Below are 23,201 nucleotides of genomic sequence, written 5' to 3'. Positions count from 1 at the left end.
TCCATTTTTCTTTTGGCATGTAATGAAAAACAACATTTTTTTGATGATTACAAATGCCAATAAAAAGTTATACGTACATACGTATCTATGTAAGTATAACTTATGTACATAGATATATACGTACATTAGACCGAATTTCATTCACTTTGTATTCTATACTTAACAGTCGGTATGCTAGCTTTAGTACTACACTGACAGAAGGGTGTTATAGTAGAGACTATGAACTCGACGTAACAAGTATGTGTACAAGAAAGTGAATGGACACAAAGGTTAAGACACTATATGGTGCTGAATACACTACCATAGTTTTAAAACAATTATAGCTCGAAACACTAGCATAGTTATAACACGATTATAATTGGATACATTCATATTCATAATTGAATAGACATAATTTACTTTACATTATTATTATTATTATTGCTTTTGTCTCATGGTCTAATGTGCTTCATATGACATTGACTGGTGATAATAAAGCTCATATCTTTATTTAAAATAAAGAGCTACACAAAACTGAAAATAAGGTGTAGAAAAGTGGTAGGCCTTGCAGATAAGTCATAGATAAGTCACAGATAAGTCATAGATAAGTCATAGATCAAAATAAAAGCTCAAATATAAAACGAAATATCTCAAAAAATGAAGATGTCAAAAATCAAAGTTCAATGGAAGATCAAATCTGTAAAAATAACCTTCGTAAGAAATAGAACAAAAGCCCTGAGGTTGTTCGCTTTCACGGTTGTCAAATGTAGTTTACAAAATGCATAATAGATGAAATTAGCAAATTTGTTTGATAACATCTAAAAATGGACTACAGCAGCAGCAGATATAATTATAATCCGCTGGGACAAGGCTCAACTTCATCGATCAGTGACCAGAACTGATCGTGGACACGTTGGTCAGCAAAACAAACAGTGCCACCGCCTCTCACCATTTGATGTGTCTAAAACACAACACTTCCTTGATAGCCATAAACAAGCTGCCTAAAATACTTAAATACAGCTAACTCAATAAATAACACAAGTACCGATTTTACAATATTCGATTTCGAAAGAATACATTATTTGGAAACTGAGAGAACGGAGCCAAATAAAGCAATCATTCAAAGATTTATTATAAAAAGTTGCAACAATCACACAGCTGGTACCTGTCTGTTGATGTCGCCGATGCAAAGATATGATGCAGAAAGGTCCGAGTCCCCTTTGCATATTGCAAACTTGGAATGATCAAAGTAGGTCTTAAAGCGAAAGCCGAAGGACTCTGAGGCGATGGATTGGACATTCTGCACCTGCATGTATACAAACATTGTGCCAGATGCTGATCAAACGATGCATCACCTCACACTGATAACAACCAAAGGAAGCAGCTGAGGGAACAGCTTAATGCGATAAACTACTAAATGTGCAAAAAGGTGAAAAATATACTAAGTAAATATAGTAAGTAATTATGAACTAGTAGTGGAGTGTAAGTAATTATGAACTAGTAGTGGAGTGTAAGTAATTATGACCTAGTAGTAGAGTGTAAGTAATTATGAATTAGTAGTGGAGTGTAAGTAATTATGACTTAGTAGTGGAGTGTAATTATGACCTAGTAGTGGAGTGTAAGTAATTATGACCTAGTAGTGGAGTGTAAGTAATTATGGCCTAGTAGTGGAGTGTAAGTAATTATGACCTAGTAGTGGAGTGCAATTATGACCTAGTAGTGGAGTGCAATTATGACCTAGTAGTAAAGTGTAAGTAATTATGACCTAGTAGTGGAGTGTAAGTAATTATGGCCTAAGGGTAAACATCATTGCATGGTTAGGCATAGATGGTCCAAACACAGCCTACTTACTGTGTAGGTTTGGTTGCAGTAAGAAGGAATATTTTTGCCAGGTGAATGTTGCCAAGTTTCTGCACCAAGGTTGCACTTGAGTGTGGGGGCTACTAACTCGCCATATAAATCTATAAAAAAAACAATACAAAGACACAGACGTATCATCCTTCGCCATCTACATAGACGTGAAAATATCTGCAGCTAACTACCTATATTAACAAAAACTAACATTCAGGCCAGTATACTGAATTTAAATTTCTGTTGCAACTCCTCATCAGGCAACTTAGCAATCATTCCGGACCTAATACAAGACCTGTGTTTACCAGCTGAACGATAGATGTAGCTAATTATTCAACTTGATGAAGTATTATATGGCTACTGACGATTTGATCTTAATTACAAAAGATAATTTGGTCTTGATTATGAACGACAATTCGGTCTCGGTTACAAGCAACAATTTAGTCTCGAATACGAATGACGATTTGGTCATGATTACGAACGACGATTTGGTCATGATTATGAACGAGAACAAACGTGACCAACAAAACAGCTGCACAGCAAATAAACTAATGAGCAGAAAAAAAAGTGAAGAGTTAATTATTTTCACACGGAGAAGGCTACTAGTAATAAACGATCTTCTAATGTGGCAAACTCAGCGGCGAAAATGCAGTAAAAATCAGGAGCCTCAAACTCGACTCACTCTTAGGGACAAATAAGAACATATAAGGTGAACCAAGGGCAGTATTATGACAATTAATTATTGCAATAATAAAAGGTAGGCTTACAATTAAATTAAAAATATATTATAAGGACACAGCACTTTACAAATGGTATTCATTTCAATAAATGTAAAAAAAAACAAACGAAAATTTTTTTTTAATTAATACAACTTATTAAACCTGTAATGAGTGCAATCAGTGTGATCACTGTAATAAATTTTATGTTTTTGTCAGATTTTGTTTTGAATACTTAGCTGGCAGCGTTTTGTATCAGCAAGATCATCAATATTACACTCTAATTTATTAACAGAAAGCAGTATCAGAGTTGCTTGTAAATGTTCATCAGTTAGCCGTGATCTAGGTGACTCTTCATGTCTGAGAAAAATTGTTCACATATATGTTATGTACTTCCAAACATTCCAATAATACTTGTAAAAACAAAAAACAACACCTGAAACCTTTCTCGTCAAAGGTATGTGTAGAATGCAAGGATTCCTACATATTTTTGCTTCAAAATCATATTACACTGCAGTTCTACAAACTCCGACACAAACGCGTATCACAACCAGTTCCCCGAAGAATATTACCTCATGAGCTGCATGTGGCCGGCGAGCCGCGTGTTTGAGACCACTGGTATAAATGGACTAGTATGACGATATATAACTTGTACATGAGAAAACAGGAACGCAAGCGTACCTGCTTTAAAGTGACGATTTTTGGCAAAAGAGATGAACTGCATTGAGGCCAAATCTCCAAGTTTAACGATGTTGGACACCTGCTTCATTCTCACTTGTGCAATGACATCAACCATGACTGGGTAGAGAGCCTTTAGGGCAGGTGGCAGATTAGAATCATATATCCAGGGCTCATTGTATAATAGCTGCTGTCCTGAAAAACAGCAAAGCCAATAAATGCGAAACAGAGAATAAAACAATTACGACACGCCGGAGCCTATTGTAGATTTATCACCGGCGTGACGCTAGCGTATACACACCTTACCACAATGGCTACACCCGTAAGTAAAAGTTACAAGTATAACTTTCTGTGAAAATCTACTTCAATCATCTAAGCATATAAATTTTTCAATAGCGGTGTAAAATTTTAACAAATATTATACTCTACATCCAAAATAATTTTATCATTTAGTGTTCAAATGTTTTGAAACATTAAATTTTTGTGAGTAGAAATTGACAATATCATTAAAGTGATCTAAAAAGTGCTGAGTTTGAAGTTAATTGTACTATGCATCGCTATCTCAATCTCTACCTCTGAACCTAAACATTGCTGAGCTTGCACTTCTGTTCCTTCCGTTTCTAAAGTAATAATAAAATCCTTTTCAAAAACAATGAAAACATTTTTAATGATTATGTATTACTTCAGTGTTTGCACAAAATAGAGTAATTTTATTTCAATGTTCCAAGTTTTTGTTTTGTCTCATATAAGACATGTATTTCAATGCTAAATGTAATTAATTAAAATAAAATGTTTATATGGTCATTGCAGGGTTTATATATTATATATTATGCATTTTTATAAGAATATTTTTAAACTTACGATGGTTTTGACATTCTAAACAGATCTTATAACAAATTAATCTCACTTGTAGATATTTGACTGTAAATCCATTGTTGTCGTCTTTCACTCACTCAATAAATCAATATAATATATAAACAATAAACCGCACAGCCCTGGAAGTGGACAACCCAACCATCTTAAATTCCATGGTTCCATATCTTTACACCTCTAAGCCAAAACTGCAGAGCAGCAATTTTCAAGACCAGTTTGCAGCAGAGATTACAGCTTGACAAAGATAAAGTGTGGTAAACTTTGTTGAATAACTTAAAATCATAACATGTTGTTAACCATTGACAAACGGGAGCATTCAAGCTACGCTGTCCCCAAGCTGGCGAATCAGAAGTCATGAAAGTTTTGTGAGCTTATTCAATTTTGAATGCTGAGCATTCATCTTCACCAAAGAACAACACTTGGAGGTCTATGAGGAGAAGAAAATAGCAAGTAGACACAAATATGGTGAAGCCATGGCTGGTGGCATAAGACAATACCAACTCTTCTCAAATGCTCACTTTATGAAGTCAAGGGTAAACTCACCAACATTACTGACATCTTTGGGGCCACTGAGCTGCACACAAAGAAAGGTCTGTCCATAAAGCATGCCATTCGAAGCAAAGTTATAGGTTCCGTTAGTCGGAGGAGGGTATTTGGGAACACTGTGTAACAGCCATATTCCCGAGTCCTTATCAAATATCGTCACACCTATGTAATGTGATGATACAGCGCTTAGTAGATTTTAGCCATGAAGCAGTCTAAATCTACCATGACATATTAATGCTTGGCTAGCTAGCCTATTTGTAAGACCCTATCCCCTACGTGCCATTTTGGAGTCTCTGCTTCCAAGGGTTCACAATTCTTTGCGATAATTTTTGTGTATATGTACATGCCTATTAGTTTTATCTTAAACGATAAAAAAATGTAAAGCCTCTATTTGAACGACGCCTCTATTTGAACGCCACCTTTATTCGAACGCCACCTTTATTTGAACGCCACCTCTAATAGAATGCCACTAAAATGGAATTGAAAAATACAGCGCCATGGTGTTTAAATAAACGTTTTACAGTACATACAACAGGGTAAATCAAAGTTGTTCACATTGTTTAGGTTGGCATTAACCACATCTAATTTACACGTAACTGCGCAATTATTCAGTAGTTTATAATATCTCCACTTCACAATTACATAAAAAGAAAACCAAAAATATCGCAAATGATTAAATAGTAAAATAAATGTAATAAATACTTATTACAGGACATTGCCAGAAGACAAGATAGCAAGATTAATCGGAAACCAAGTATCGCATTTTCATAGAAACTACTTAACAAACCAAAGTATGAAATGTCTCAGCGATACCGGTAAAACATGATCGATTCACTATCCATCTTCTGAACTAGTTCAGCTAACAAAATATTAATGGAATTAGCCAAGACATCAGCTATACACTAGAAAGCAACAAAATGTCCCACCTACTAACACACGAGGGTTGTCCGCTCAGTGGGTCACTCATGTCGAATTTTGAAAGATTTTATCAGAAAGTATAGATATTTTTCTGTCATTTGAAATTTTGTTTGTTGTTTTAGGTGATCTGATTGCCAAGATGTTTCAGGATTAAAATCGGCTAACCTTGACCACAGTTAACACGCTCAGAAAAAAGAATTCTACAAAATGTTTGTCCTTTTCATTATGATATCGACTATTGCGTTCACGTTGCAGTGTTTTGTGTATCTATTGACATATATACTATATTTTGTATTTGCTCATGATTGTTAGAATAAAACTTCAAATACAGCATCACATACATGTCTATAAATTTTTCAAATGAGTGAAAGATAGACTGGTTAGAAATTGGCCAATTGTTTTCCTTTTATTGCTCTATAAATATATGAGTACCAGGAACTGATGAGACTGTGTTTATCACTTATAAATAGCATGCACGACTATTGATGTCATATTTGTAAAAAGTCTGATGGCGTCTTCTTCTGAAAGTTTGAACCGTGATTCAGTTTTGACGTTTTAATCTGAAACATCCTGGCGGTCAGATCACCTCAAACAACAAACAAAACATAAAATGATAGAAAAATATTTATACTTTCTGATAAAATCTTTGAAAATAAGAGGTGAGTGACGGTTTAAAGCATGTCATATGATGAGCCAAATATTCATGATTTAAAAGTCTCTAAAGCAGCCTCTGTGAATGTCACAAGGTGTGACCTTATTTGTGGCTAAGAGTGACCTTAGTTGTGGCTAAGTGTGACCTTACCTGTGGTTAGGCGTGACCTTACCTGTGACTAGGAGTAACCTTACTTGTGGCTAGGTGTGACCTTACCTGTGGCCTCACCTGTGGCTAGGTGTGGCCTCACCTGTGGCTAGGAGTAACCTTACTTGCGGCTAGATGTGACTATGTTTGTGGTTAAGTGTGACTTGACTTGTGGCTACCAATAGATCCTAGCCTAAATGGTGGGTGAACTAGGGAAGGGTACTATCTGATTCACTAAAGTATTCTTACTGGACTTGAAGTAAACATTGCTGGTAGTTATTGCGGTATTACTTTGGCCTTCAAAATGTTTCTAGCCGATTTCACGCTGATTCTCTGCCCGATTTTCCCATTGACCGAGAATTGCCTCGTGTAAACAGGGCAAACGAGCCTGGGCCGAGATGTCCAGAGAGAAATTTCATCGGGCAGTGGTGGGTCGATGACCAAATCTAGGCCCATTTTCAATTTGAGTAACCAATAAAAGTTGAGTAACCAATCATTTAAAGTGAACGCCATATTTGTTTTCAAATTTGAGCATGTTTTTTCATAGCTTTAAACGCGAGTATTAATTCCATTGATAGCACCTTTGAAAGGTGCTATCAACAGAACTATTGCTCGTTTTCGATTATTATAGCAACGGCATAATACTTGAAACAACTTTAATTATTATGCTCTTGCTATAATAGTTGAAGCAGATTATGTTAGCAAAAGATCGTTCTCCTTATAATTATCCATTATTAGTGATCAGTGCAAAATAATTGGTAAACTTGCTAAAAAACATGCAGAAAAAAACATCAACGGAAACAGTAAACAAAATACAAAACACGACTCACTAAAAGTATATCAGTTATAAAGTTATCTGACACTGCAAATAAAAACTGGCAAAATTGTCCACTCTTGGTCCAAACTAGGCCTAGTGTGAAAAAAATCTGGTCAATAGCTCTCATAAAATCGTTCAGAGAACAAAAACACGGTTTGCAAATTGGCTGGTTTGAACACAGCTTTGCAGTTACACTGACGCCTACTACTGAACAGCAGCTGGATAGAGTATAAGGTAGTGCTGGGCACGAGTACTTCTTGGCCAACGAGTTTAGACCGCCCCTTTCTGTTCAAGTTTTTCAAGTATCGAGTAGCTGGTAGTGCTTGGTACGAGTACTTCTTGGCCAACAGGTTTTTCAGGTATCGGGTTTGTTGATACGGGTTTTATGTCTAAAACTTTCAAACATCAGGCATATATTAGAATTTACAATGCAATTATAATTCTATTCAATCTATTTATTATTTTTTACTACTTTCTATCGACCGATATTCGTGCTCGCAGCGTCACCAAGTGGGTTGTTAAACAGTGATTAGAGTGCAGGGCGCAATAGACTGAGTTTTTGTCCGCTCTACTCGACGGATTCGTGTACCAAAATCTGAACTCACAAGTCAAAACCCGAACCCACAAAATCTAAATGCTCAAAAATTTTATTACCCGAGACTCGAAAGAAGATAAACTCACGAGTTCGACGGGTTGTATTACCCGTGCCCAGCACTAGTATAAGGCATTGATAAGATTGACTGACCCTTAGTGTGACCATGTGATTCAGTGATTCCACCCCCAGCCTCTATTGGTTTTTCATCGTTGTACATGATATACCCCACATCCTGTGAGAAAATAAATATAAACAATAAAGCTGCAAATTCACTCAAACTAGATGATATTCCCTATGTTCTCATACCTTGAATGCCCGTGTACACCATCGCTCAAATCGACAATTAACTGTGTGATTGACCACAACGATGGGCTACTATGACGTCATTTTGCGGTGAGCGGTTGGTGAGATTGGTGTCCATTCATATTCGCAAGCATGAGGAAGAACAATGCGCGTGATAAATTGCATAATCAGATAATTAAAAGATAACAAAAGGACCTGATATCACCAATGCAATTTTGTAATTTTTAATTGGTTGTTGGTTAGTGATCACCTATAGATAATCGCTCATAGTGTGTAAACCTCATCACCAACGATAAGGTGTACACACTAGTTCTGGGCACGGGTAGTGATACTCGTTGAACTCGCGGGTTTATCTTCTCTCGAGTATCGGGTAATAGAGATTTCGGGTATTCCGGTCCTTCGGGTTCGGGTTTTGACATTCAAGTTCGGGTTTTGGTACACGGATCCGTCAGGTAGTGTTAACAAAAACTCGGTCTATTGCACTCTGCGCTCTTAGTCTGGGACCACAGGGATTTTCTGTGTCATTTTTGCTAAGGAGGCATGACAATGGGTTTAACGAGTCTTTAATTTAATAGATAGAATAAAACATATCATATCTTATTTACTATACCTACTAGACATAATGTAGTCAAGCAGTGATTACTTGTCATTAAAAGGTGAGAAGAAATACTTACATCAAATTTTATTTGCACAATTAGCCAAATCGGCTTCGTAAACAAATCTATGCCTTTTTTAATACGCCGCGTGTTCGCTATCACCGATAACACATAGGTCCTTAGTCTGTTTCCGCTATCACCTTGTTAGAAACAGCCATCAGCGTTGGTAGTAGCAGTGAGAATTTAATAACTCTGTTTAAATTGATTACCACAGCTAGCTATTATGGATTACATAATTCATTATAACCAAGTTTTACTAAGCCAACAAGCCTTACTAACAGAAAAAGCCGATAATGTAAAGTTTTTTATGAGATTTGGAGCACCATCTACAAAAAGTCAGAGAGATACATAGAACATGCTTAAGTATTAAGCTACCATAGACCCTATCTTCTGCCACCTGTTGACACGAAAATGCCCTGTAGCCCGACATTCTTGACTGTTTAACAATCCACCTGTTAACGCTGCGAGTACGAATGTCAGTCGATAAAAACTGAAAAATGATAAATAAATTGAAAAGAAATATAATTGCTTTGTAAATTTGAAGATATATCTGTTTAGAAAATTTAAACACAAAATCCATATCAACAAACCCGATACCCGAAAAACCCGTAGGCAAAGAAATACCGGAGCCTAGCACTACTAGCTACCCGATACTCGGAAAACCCGAACAGAAGGGGGCGGGTCTAAACCCGTTGACCAAGAAGTACCCGTGCCCAGCACAAGTACTTCACTAGTACTACTAGCACTAGAGAAGATAAACCCGCGAGTTCAACGAGTATCACTACCCGTGCCCAGAACTAGTGTGTACACCTTATCGTTGGTGATGAGGTTTACACACTATGAGCGATTATCTATAGGTGATCACTAACCAACAACCAATTAAAAATTACAAAATTGCATCGGTGATATCAGGTCCTTTTGTTATCTTTTAATTATCTGATGATGCAATTTATCACGCGCGTTGTTCTTCCTCATGCTTGCGAATATGAATGGACACCAATCTCACCAACCGCTCACCGCAAAATGACGTCATAGTAGCCCATCGTTGTGGTCAATCACTCAGTTAATTGTCGATTTGAGCGATGGTGTACACGGGCATTCAAGGTATGAGAACACAGGGAATATCATCTAGTTTGAATGAATTTGCAGCTTTATTGTTGGTGATGACGTAAAACAGCTAATCGGTGCAGTCCATTGCACAGCTAAACGATGATTTGAGCGATAGTGTGTATGGGCCTTAAGGCTATCTGTTGTAGGAGTTGTCATTTCTTTGAAGAGATTATTGCAAACAGGTTTTGATACAGTATGTAAAGATCGTAAGTAGCCAACTTTCATAACTACTAGTTTGCTGCCATGCCCAAAAGACAGCAGGTTCATCAACTAATAAAACCATGCTTTGAAACACAAAAAAACATGATTGTGAAATTTCGTCGTCAAACCTAGGGGATAGCTTGATGAAGGTGATATAGTGCCTCAGCATTGTAACAGCAATCAACGCATAAACCTATTTCATGCACATATCAGCAGTCTAATTGGGTGGCATTGGATATTTGCTCCTTAAGGATGTGTACATATCGTACAACATAAACTAAGTCAAAGTTCCTGTTACAAGTCAATAACAGTACAACATCTGCTAAGTGAAAGTTCCTGTTACCAGTCAATAACAGTGCAACATCAATTAAGTGAAAGTTCATGATACAAGTCAATAACAGTACAACATCAACTAAGTGAAAGTTCCTGTTACCAGTCAATAACAGTACAACATCAACTAAGTGAAAATTCCTGTTACCAGTCAATAACAGTACAGCATCAACTAAGTGAAAGTTCCTGTCACAAGTTAATAACAGTAAAACATCAACTAAGGAAAAGTTCCTGTTACCAGTCAATAACAGTGCAACATCAATTAAGTGAAAGTTCATGATACAAGTTAATAACAGTGCAACATAAACTAAGTGAAAGTTCCTGTCACAAGTCAATAACAGTACAACATCAATTAAGTGAAAGTTCATGATACAAGTTAATAACAGTGCAACATAAACTAAGTGAAAGTTCCTGTTACCAGTCAATAACAGTGCAACATCAATTAAGTGAAAGTTCATGATACAAGTTAATAACAGTGCAACATAAACTAAGTGAAAGTTCCTGTTACCAGTCAATAACAGTACAACATCAACTAAGTGAAAGTTCATGCTACAAGTCAGTAACAGTACAACATCAACTAAGCGAAAGTTCCTGTTAATAAAAGCGACAAACTAAAATAATAATAACAATAGTGGCTATGAATCAAAGCATCACCACAATTAGCCAATAGGCCAAACTTTTGTAGACAACATTAAGTAGGAGGACAGCGTAATCCCTTTCACCCACAATGATAGAAAACACACGCAGTTATCAGAAAAAAACTTGGACTTTAATCTCTATAGTCTGGCAAGATCATAAAAAGTGCTTATAGGTATTTGCTTTTAAAATTACAGAGCGGGGAGTTCAAATTATCCAGAAGAAAAAATGTTAATTTCTTGCCAAGTTTTATAAAGCGACGTAACACTTGCGATAAACACAAGTATGTCAAAATCGTTGTTAGGGTAAGTTTTTTTGTACAGTGAGGGCTATATGAATGACCAGTGCGAACCTTACAGTAGCGTTGTGCTTAGAATAGGCCTGCTGAAGGGTGTAGTCAAGTGATTGTTTTGAGTCATTCAGGGTGAGTTTAGATAACTCCATACGAGTGTCTGAGCTGTCTACATAAAGGTGTGGAGGGAATGGAGTACATTTGGAATCAGATCCACTGTGATAATGACAGGGCAGTTTGTACACAACAAACCTAAAACATTGAATGAGTATATAGCAAATGCTATCCAAGAAATAATAACGAATACTGATTAAAACTGTAACAGAAAAGTAACCATAAGGTATATTGTCTATTTCATATGCTGCTCTAAGCTGGAAGCTTTTTGAGTCAAAGAAAAATTAGAACGCTTTTAAAAACTAATGTTGTAGGGTTAAGGTACCCGATATAGACAGTTATGAACAGCGTCTAAATGCCCTTAATGCTGATGAACTGTGTTATTAGATATGGGCTGCCTAAAATACTCGAATAGCATATCTAGTCTGCCTGACCATCCATTACATTCCTCTTTCCTCAGAAAATCCACTACACCTTATACCAAACACTAACACCTTGCCAATCCACGTTATAGAATAGTGTCATGCCAAAAAAGCTTTTTCTTCCAATTGTCTTAATTCACTTTATTATTCTTTATTATTATTCTTTTAATTTTCTGTCTCATGATCTAATGTGCTTTGAGCGACGTTGATAGGTGTAAATAAAGTTCATACCCGTCTGTCAATTCAGGTCTGTCGAAATGCTAGCAAGAACCATATATTATTTGCAGTAGACAACTTGTAAGTGCTTATTGCTTAGAAACTAAAAAGCTTGTAGTATTTTTAGTCAATGGTGAAACATACGAGCATTTACTCCATTCAGCGTATCTTCACAAAAGGAATCCCACTAATCTGCAGTTTGGGAAGGTTCTTTCTAACAGCTACATAACCAACATTGCAATCGCTATTTCATTATGACCAACATTGCCTATACTTACTGCGAGATGGACCAACATTGCATATACTTTCTGTTACATCCCACCTCTCATACTGAAATACAGCACTCTTCAGTTTGCCATTGCACAAGCCACCCATGTAAAATCACCAAAAAAGGCATAAATATTAGTTATTTTAGTTTGTTTTTGGTCAACCACATATTATTTTGGTAGTTTTACTTCTTATTTGCTTGAAAAACCATCGAGCTCGGTATGTATGTATAACTTTAATAATCATAAATAAAATGATGTTTCTCGTTGCATGCAAAAAGAATTGAAAAGACAGAAATCATGGATTATTGTGTTGAACACAAGTGTTTTATAAATTGGTAATCTAATAGTATTGAAGAGTCGGGATAAAGAATTGAAGGTTGTAGTAACAGAAAGTTCATAAACTGAAACATATGATAGTGTATGTAGTATGTTGGTGTCACGAAATAGAAAATATTGTCTGTCATATGTGTAGAAGGATAAATACAAATATTCTAGGCAAAGTTTATGCCGGTTGTTATATTTTACCAAGTGGCTATAGAACCTTCTCATAAGTTAGTCCATCTTGTTCAGGTCAGCTTATTTAGGTAAGTTAGTCTGTATTCTACTTTAAAATGCCTCAGAGCAAGGGAACACCGGCTACAAGGTCTATAGCAAAATTGGTAAGGTGAAAACATACCATTCAACTGGTTGATTATTGTCGTCTCTACAAGTTATCTTGCAATCATAGCCATGGAGGTATAACAGTAGGAAGACTAGTGACAGCAGGTGTTTCATAATGCTGCTCAGTAGATCCTGCATAGCAAAAATAATACAGCTTAAGCACTGGAGGTCTGTTTAGAATGGGTCCGCTGCCGCAAACATCATTAAACCATTCAGCTGTTTTTTAACAAATGTCATTGTGTACCTAAATACAGGCAAAAAATTTGACTCTAGTCATTTACGCCTCAAATAAGTTGAAGCGTTAAAACTGTAAAACCTAATTGATACCTTGTAACTAATTAATAGTAAGCTTATAAAATTTACAAGAAACAGTTCAATTGGGCTAGCTGACGACACCTACTATTTCAATGTCTAGAAATGGGCTATCCCCTTTGTTCTTAATCATCCAGTTTCTTTATATTGTCACATTGTTAAATATGTTTATAAAATCAAAACATGCAGTCAAATTTAGAATATTGAAAAAAATTTATAGCTCCAACATATGTAACACAGGCTATACGATCTTTATATATCAACTGTAAGCAAAGAATATCAGTTCGTAGAGAAAAATCCCAGATTTCCAAAGCACGCGTATTTAGGGATCTAGGACAATTCGGAGATAGGTCATGGGCTGATGGCAACTTTCCGTAGCTATGCCTGAGAACCAAATCACTCTATTAATTGGCTCGATACGCTGGTCACTTCAAAGCTGGCTTCGCTCAATAGTGAAAGGTTTACGGCAAAATGATATTTCACCACCCTTGTTTATATTTTTTCATTTAACTATGCTTTGGCTTAGAAAGTGGCAAACCAGCAGGACAAAACTTTTGCTATCTTTAATTGTCCATTGAAAAGACCTAACATGAGTTTGCTGCTAAATTTCACCCTCAAGTCTTATCATGTAAAGCACGAAAAATATAAGCGAATAAAAGCTAACTCATTTGAGACACACAAGAGTGGATCGCTTAATGGTAAACAGTACCATGTCAAAGCTGAAGCTCTGTTGTCCTTTATACTAAGTGCGAGCATGGGTCTAACTAAATCGATAGCTGTCTTCTGCCTTGGCAGGAACCAGTGTGAATTTGATGTTTTCCTAGAGGAATCATTGTTTAGAGCTGCAAAACTAGTGGAGCAAATCTTATGCAATAAAAATAAATTTACAACTCATGAAACCCTTTCACCGACTTGGCTTAGGACAAAATAGTAGGTGTTCAATATAGAATTCAATTTTACTTTTCAGCGACTGTGTGAATAATTATTAAACATGAGGTCGATCCAACAAATACAAAAAACTATTGAGAGTTGGAATGCAATAAATACTTTTTGAAACTGCTCGCTGTGGTCAACCATAATTTCATTTTGATCAAGTGAAAGGCCTATGAGAAATAAATTAGCCAATTTTCTTGTGAACTTCAATAATCGAATAAGATAAATTTTAGACTGTGGTAGTTAAGATTTATTGGATGGGTATATGGACATTTTAAGGTGAACTTTATTAAAATTAGAGGGCATTCATCAAAAGTAAGCAACCTTAGCAGTAAACAATTGACAGATCTTTGCAGTTGGTGGTCCCTTAAATGAGGAAAAATTGAACGCCAGCTCCATTTGACTGCCACTTTGACATTCTTTGATCTTTACAAACGCATAATAGCAAGTGATCAGTAAAAAAGTGTCCACAAAATCGTACTAATCATGACTCGGTTATATCAATAACAATTATTTCAAAATTTTCGTTCATACCGAGGTTCGTTTTCCAACTCTAAAGCTTTTTGTTGTTTTTTGTTAAAACTTTGAAACCAACACCATAGAAATAATTAATAACTGTATTAAACTAACAGTAGCTCCCTGTTTAACACAGTCTTGATACTTAGATGTATGCGAACAACGGTTTACTTTACGATAGTATACGAATGACTAGTTTTGGGCTAAAAGTTGTCCTTAGCACGCATCCAGCTAAATGTTTATCATTATTTGTGCAAAATGCAACGCGTAAAAGCTTTGCTCTGTTAAAAAACTGTTTGGACGCTAATGTCAACCAGCTCAGCAAAAGAAAATTTGCAGTCAAAAGACATTGTGGAAGGTATTAACAGCCAGAAGATGTTCATTCCATCAGAAGCAACGATCAGAACGCAACTGGCCAAGCAAATAATACAAATATATTTGCTTCAAAAATGTTAATTTTTGTTTCTGCATGTATCATAAGTATGATCTGTTTATTTCTTGTTCTTGAATACATACATACTTGTAGCATTTGATAGATTATTATATAACTTATAAATTTACAGACTTATAGCATATTATTTGATAGCACCCTTCTGGTTATCTTAACATGGCTTATAATGGATCGATGCTCATAACTCCTCTTCTATTGTTCATAAAAAGCTAGTTTTGGCTGCAAACTTTAGCAAACATTTCAATGAGTGCAATGAGCCTTTATTCAACATTGTTTAATATAGATAAAAATATGTCTTCAAATTTAGAATGAAATAAAAAATTGAAATCTCTAACAAATTGCAAAGCTGGGCACAGACTAACAACATTGCAGGTTAATTGCAAGCAATAGATATAAACTGGTATAAATATGTCTCTAGTTCCCAATGCATATTTATCTAGAGATCTACAAGTTGGAGGTAAGTTAGTAGATTTATTGCATCCAAAAGAGTTAATGTCGCACCCCTCGAAGGTGAGCGCGAAATGTAGGCAACATTCCTCTAACCTGGCACAGGGTTAAATTTATTTTCCCAAAATTTTGATGAGCTATTTGAAAAATACAACGCCAGCCTCTATTTGAATGCTATCTCTAATTGACCGCCACTATAGAAGGATTAAAAATTGAGCGTCATGGCATTCAAATAGAGGGTATACAGTAATTGTTTTGAATCTACTATAGTAATAACACCTTAGGTGCACCAGCCAGCTTGATATAGATTTAGTTAATAGAGTACTATGAATCTATTCGTGCTAGATTTAAAGGATTAATCAAGTGTCATTTAATGAATAAAATTTGCACTCCTGGTGGCATACTAGAGAACAAAGGGTTCGCAGCTAGGCATGGCATAGCCAATGCCGGTAGCGTAAGTAAATGGACCAAAGATGAATATTTTTTGTTAGATGCATTAACACTTTCAAAACTGACATCGAAATACTTTGATTGGAGTTGTCCTCACCATGTGGCTGACATCGAAATAATTCGACCTGGGTCGCATTAGTGCATGGGACTAGTTCTTGACCTCTGATCGGTTAATATTGCCGATATTCTGATAGCCCTGAGTTTCAGCTTTGTGTACAAAAAAATCTTGCCAATATGTTAAATAGAACTGGAAATATTTGCAAAAACCTCAGGCAATGTGTGAATAGTAACTTTCTTAAGTTTTCTTAAAGGTTTGAGAATATGGCTAGGAATTTGTCCACATCAAGACACTCAATTAATAAAGAAATAGCAGCAAATATTGATGAGTTGGTAAATGACAGAGATTGTAAAGTAGATGTAGATGACTCTGATGATGAGGAAGGTGAGTAAAATTGGGTATACGCTCAGAATTAAGCGCAGTAAATGACAACCACAGCATGAGTGAGTGAAAGATGTCAGTGCAGTTTCACTTTATTTAGTTTGTCAAGAAATGGCTTGATGAATGGTTTATTTAGACTCACTCATTGATAGATTCCTGATGGTTGTAACTCATCATGTTAGTCCAATCTTTGGTCACACTAACATCTTATATGATTAGTTCCTTTGGCCAAACTATTATTGGATATGTAAGTGACTACTGGCTAATAGTAGTAGATTACTACACTAGTTCTAAAACTGCTTTTAAGTAGTATTCGGCTGCAAAGTAAGATATTTTACACTTTACATGCAAATATTTCCGACCTTCCTCTCTGTTGGGGAGAGCAAAGGTGGGTGTGGATAGATAGGATTGAGGGGTGTGGGGGATTGAAGGGGTGGGGTGTGGGAACCATTCCTTCTCTTCCAATCCACCCCTGTCTCAACCGACCAATTTCTGAAGCAGGCTGTAAGCTACTCATACATTTGTAAAGAATAGCTACAGAACAATTATAATTGTATAAGATTACAATGATGAAGCCGAGAGGAAGGTTGGTGGTGGATCCAATTCAGATAGTGATATGCATTGGATGACGATGGTGACCACATACGAGAAATGAGCAAAAGCGATTCTAAAACAGGTCATTATATGTTGACTGTTTTGCCTTCTCATAGGCCCAACGCAAAATAAAAATAATAACATACCATATCAGATAAAAGTAAATAAAAAACAATCAAAGTATTTACTGCAATAAGTATACCTTGCACTCCGTTTACGAAAATTGTCATTTTTTGGGGTGAAAAGGCATTCTTTGTCCTGAAGTTACATAGATTAGATTCAGCAGAATAAACGCATGTTTATTATGATATGAAAGCTCATGTTTTCAGCTCCACAATGGTGTGCTCATACACAGCTTTCCTAGCATTACGTTAGACACATTATATAAAGAAAAAACCTCAAAATCGGCCAGCCACTGGGTGGAGGATTGTACTAAAGCGACCAGACTTGAAATTGTTAATCCTGTGATGCATGTCATCTTAATGCTGGCACAGATTCTTGATTCATCTGCTCATATGATGGATGGGAACCCAAGAAAGTTTGTGTTAAGTAAAAAGATTCTAGTCATCCTATCTCACTTGGCAAGCCTGTATGAGGGGCAACTGAAGCATGTTCCCAGCTTTCGCAGCGTAATTGCCATGTTGTCAGCCGAGCTTCAGTGATGTCTATTCAAAAGTGCCTCTGATTAAGGGCTGACTTCATTAATGGACCATTCTACCCCTTTAAAAACAACTAAACAGGCAGCAAGATGTTTAGGGGTATAGGAAAAAGCTGTAGTCAGCAAGTCAGCAAATTGGCTTAGCAAGGTCTTATTGAGCAAGCAAATGAAGCATGGAGACCTCTTGTTGCCCTCGTAAAAAAGAAAGATGGCAGTTAGAGGTTTGGTTTAGATTATCGCAGATTAAATGCTATTACAGTGCAAGATGCTCACCCACTGCATCGTATAGATGAAATCCTGGAGGCCTTGGCTAGCAGCAAACCCTTATATACACTAAATTGCATTAGCGGTTATTAATAAACTCCATTAGATGAACATGCTTAGAATAAGTCAGCGTTTTGCCCAATGAAAGGTATGTGGAAATAAAAAGTTTTGCAATTCGGTTTGACAAGAGCTTCTGCAACATTTCAATGAATGATATAGCAACTATTACAAGGAATCCATTGGTAGACTTTGGTGCAGGATCTAGATGATGTTGCAGTCAAGGGCAACAGCTGCGAAAAACATTACCTCAACTTTAAAAGAGATCATGTCTTATCTTTAACCAGCCAAACTCAAGCTTTAGACATTCAAATGCCATCTGTTTCAAAAAGTGTCATATTTTAGACATAGTTAATAGTGATGGTGTTTTAACCGATCCAAAGAAAAGATCTTCTGTCGCTAATTGGCCATCTCCAGAAAATGTGATCAAGATTTAATCTTTCCTTGAGACTGTCCCTATCGTTAGGGACAGTAGTATGTTTAGGACTTTGCCAACAAAGCTCGACCAATGACAAAGCTAATCTGTAAAAACAGCCAAGTTTGAATGAACTGAGGATTGCCATGCAGCCTTCAACTCACTGAAGCAGTTGCTACTGACTGCATCAGTTCGGGGCTATCAAAATCTTCTTCTTGAATATATCTTGAACACAGATGGTTCTCTTAATCCTTCGTTTGTTTCATGACGCCATTATATCGGTGTCCGCCATCTTTATGGACCCATTTTATAGTTAAAAACACGCAGTTTCTGCAATTAATTATTGCAAACAATGCTTTCGTTTGCAAATTTTTTATTTTAGTATCAAAACAACACCGAAAAATACTATTAATCAAGAGAATGACGATCATTTTTTACAAAGATGGTGGCTTTTTTGTGAACGAGCGCATGTGCAAATAGGGTGATGGCGTCAGAAAAAATGATGACCTGGGTTGGTGCAGTTTTGTCTCAAATCCAAGGCCAGAAATGGGTAGTCTTTTATTATAGTTGTGCTTTATCATCTGCTCAGCAAACTATTGCGTAACCAAGAGAAAGCTGTAGGCAAAGCCGTAGCCCATTTTCGTTCCTATCTGTATGGTAAAGTTTAGGATTCATAATGATCATATATCATTTTTATGATTATGCAGGATTATGCCTTTGCCCAAGTGGTGGGAGTTCCTAAGTGAAGTCACGTTTACTATAGAAAATTGACTGGTGAGCCAAGCATGGAAATTACGATGGATTATCAAGGCGGCCATGCTATAATTGCATCAAATGTGACAGGGCAATGATGTACTGATGATTTATTGGATGGCAAGCACACCCCTCAAATAATGTGTACAGACTCTTACGTATCAACTAGGTAGCAGACTTAAGTCCTCACAAGCTGCCAGCTTAAACCTAACTAATGGAGATAGTTGTTGCATGGTAGAAGATTCCAGCACTTTGATGGATCAGGATAATCAGAAGCAGGTGATATTAGATTGCTCTATTAATCAGCAAATGGACAGCGATGAGCATTTACCAGTGTCTGACCTGCTGCAGCAAACAACATTCGGATATAACTAGTTCTGATTGTGTCAGGTGCTGCTGCTGCTTTAAGTAATATTGCAACTTTACACAATGTTGTCCAAAATCAACTATCTTTGGATCTAGCCATAGTCAATCTTGGCAGCATAAAATTATAAAAGTGTAGCATCATGCTTTTTAATGCAAATAATAGAGGATCAAGTGCTGATAACTCATGTACTTTTTGGGAAAATATTAAGGGAAGTGATACTTTGCTCTACGAACAAGCGAAAGCTCGATGTCTGGTGAATAGTTGCAAGATATGCCAGCGAGCAGTCTAGTGGTTTGCATCATTCTGTAAATTATGGACCTCTCTTGGTTGGCCATCTTTGGCAATAGGCGGCTATCGACCCTATCTCTGACCATTCGAGGAAACAGATGGATTCTTGTGTTGAAAGACAGTTTCACCTGCTAGCAAGATGCTATACCTCCACCTGATGCTGCTACTTCCGTGGTTGCTGAAGCTGTAGATAATTGTTTTTTTTTGCTACTTTAGCTTACCAGGAAAGCTGCACAATGACCAGAGAACCGTTTTAAGGTGATTTTATGACAGAACTTTGAGCAATGTGGAAGATTACCAAAACGCGCACAGTGGCGTATCAACTCCAATCTGGTAGAGCATGGAAATAGGACTTGGGACAAATCTTTTCACTGTCTTATTTGATCAAATGAAAAGTTAGAAAAATTGGGACTTAATGTCAAAATTGGGAATTAATGTCACCACAGATCATGAAGGCCTTCAGAGGAACCCTACATACAACAAAAGAAGAAACTGCAAACTATTTGATGCTGGGGCGGGAGTATATGCTACCTGACCAGTTAATAGGTAGTACGCATGATGTAGATGAGACTACAAGAAGTGACTAAATCTTACATATGCGAAATTAGTTAGACTTTGCTTACTAGTCGATTCATACTTAACAAATGCTATCTAATTGACTACCTGATCAGGAGGATGCAATCTTGAGTGATTGCCACAATGATATAGAAGAGCAAACTAGTGCTGGAGAGTATCCCGCACTAGTTTGCTCTAATATCCAGCACCTGCCGATTTTGGACTCAACCAACGATTTGACAATCTCATTTGTCATGGGAGGAACAAGTTCTGCCTCCTGGACAGCCAAGGAGTACCCTGAGGGAACCTCCTTGGTTGGATGATCATGTGTTGTATTAAGTTGTAGTTAGAGACAAGTTATGAAATGAACCTAGCAAGCTGCGCGACCTTAAAAAAGAAGATACTGGCATGCCTGATGACACCAAATTTGGAGTCTTACTAAGGGAGTCTCACATGCCTCTATCTATGGCCTCGAAGCCAGCTATAGCATCAACCACTAGGTGAGACGCTCAACTCACCCAAACAAACTACATTATCCAGACCACTGAGCTTGGTAACCAAGGTTACATCACGGTTGCCCTTCTTCCAAGTTTGTCAATAATTTCCATATTAATGCTGGTAAGCTAACACTTGAATACTGGCACTGCTTCTGGGGACAAAGAATGTGATGAATTTGTCAAGCCCAGCTTTCCTATGATTAGTGAAATAACACAAAATACAGCTTGCATAGAAAGTCAATAGAGTAATAAACAAAACCACATATGTAAGCGACTGTGATCCAGTGTTCAGAGAGAGAGAAAAGCCTAATGAATGAGAGCGAAGAATCTGTGAATGACGCAGCAAAGAACTACAAAGCAAACAACTACTTTCTCCGCCACCACAAAAATAACACAGTAACAATGATTAACTTTATCACAGTTGGGTGCATATATACATCATTTACATTCTTGCGTTTATAAGTGTAACTGTTTGAGCCCTTATTATTGTAAAGTCATTAACATTGACAGTACTAAACTACAAAACTACTACATGTAACTATAAAACAACATATGATTGTGCTCTGCCTGTTCATGCTTATAGAGCTTCAATAACAACAAACCATATCGGACAACCAGATATTCATGACGATTACAGTTGTTGCCACGAGAGCTATTGCTTATTTAGTATAAGACAACTTGAACGCAGAACCCACTTCCAAGTGAGTAATCAACGCTGACTTTCACAACAATATCCACCAAATGCATTTACAAGCACATATATTTGTGTGTCAGTATAGACATGTGTTCAAGCGTGCAAACGAAAAAGAATAATAAAATAATAAGTGATAAAAGAACAAAATTATAACAAGAAAAACTAAAACCATCAAATAACAATAAAAAAACGTTTTATAGCTGCTTGAGGCGCAAGAATATTTTCATTATACATATGATGCTTAAATTCGTAAAACAAAACATGTTTAGTTCATTTCGCATACGAGCGAACACGCGCGATGATTCACATAAACTTCCTCATTAGAACGCTACAGTGAAAGCTTTGGTCAGATCTAAAAAGATAACGATTTGTGAGTTTCTAGCCGCAGTTCCTAACTCGGTTGCGGAATGTACACAAAAATGGTAAATTTTGGCGCCTACAATATAACTGCACGTTGACAAGGTCGTTTCTACGCAACTACCAAACTGCTAGTTGTACTGCGTAGTTGTAGTAGGCTGTTGTTGTAAATTGTTTTTAGTATACTCTTGAATAGAGCTTGTACATTGATAATATTATTACAAACTATTACGTATGTACTACATTGCAAAGCAGTTATTTTATATGACTACAGCAGGTTTTGGCTTGCCCACAAAACAGTTATATTTTTTTTTCTAATTACAATACAAATTAAAACCTGACTTTTCAGCAATTATTAGCCTAGCTACAAAACAGTTATATTTCTATCAAATACATATTGGAACTTGAGTTTTCAGCAATTATTAGCTCAGCTACAAAACAGTTATATTTCTATTTAATACATGTTAGAACCTGACTTTTCAGCAATTATTAGCCTAGCTACAAAACAGTTATATTTCTATTAAATACATGTTAGAACCTGATTTTCAGCAATTATTAACCCAGCTACAAAACAGTTATATTTCTATTAAATACATGTTAGAACTTGACTTTTCAGCAATTATTAGCCTATCAACAAAACAGTGATATTTCTATTAAATACATGTTAGAACCTGACTTTTCAGCAATTATTAGCCCAGCTACAAAACAGTTATCTTATTTCAATTTCATGGACTTTCTGAATTTCACTGAATTTCTGGACAGCAAGTATTAGCCTAACTACTGTGGTATAATCTCAAAGATACTTTAATTGAGTTTCTATAATTAATCATTAGTTGGAGGTTATAGGGGGGTTCGTTTTCCGGTAGCCATTAAAACCAGTTATACAAAACGCATCTGCCTCATCTTAATCCTAATTCATCAGCCCAACAACACATGGTGGCAGCGAAATAGTCGTAAAAATGGGTGATGAAGAGGTTGAAGCCGCTCCGAATGTTGTTATTCCAAGGTCTATGCCAAGGATTGACCCTCCAGCTGAATTAATATTAGACAGTAACAAAGAAGCCAATTTCAGGACTTTTAAAGCTAAGTGGCGCTCTTATTATGTCTTGTCCAGGTTGGGAGGGGAGGAACTGGAATACCAACGGGAGTTATTGTTATATACAGCTGGTACTG

At 36.5% G+C, this 23,201-nt stretch overlaps 1 protein-coding gene across 1 annotated transcript; it reads right to left on the bottom strand.

Annotated features, from left to right (window-relative positions):
• Window positions 1-472: 472 nt before the first annotated feature.
• LOC137399957 (plancitoxin-1-like) lies at window positions 473-21,626 on the bottom strand. The gene is made up of 9 exons (XM_068086233.1): window positions 21,580-21,626; window positions 12,998-13,113; window positions 11,366-11,552; window positions 7,923-8,004; window positions 4,641-4,805; window positions 3,228-3,419; window positions 1,831-1,940; window positions 1,145-1,285; window positions 473-940 (listed from the first exon to the last, which is right to left on the bottom strand). The coding sequence occupies exons 1-9, from the start codon at window positions 21,601-21,603 to the stop codon at window positions 830-832; spliced, it is 1,128 nt and encodes a 375-aa protein (XP_067942334.1). The 5' UTR covers window positions 21,604-21,626; the 3' UTR covers window positions 473-829.
• Between the last annotated feature and the right edge of the window lie 1,575 nt (window positions 21,627-23,201).

The sequence above is a fragment of the Watersipora subatra genome, chromosome 7 (assembly GCF_963576615.1).
Source record: "Watersipora subatra chromosome 7, tzWatSuba1.1, whole genome shotgun sequence".
NCBI lineage: Eukaryota > Metazoa > Bryozoa > Gymnolaemata > Cheilostomatida > Watersiporidae > Watersipora > Watersipora subatra.
This window is presented reverse-complemented; position numbering and strand designations above follow the sequence as displayed.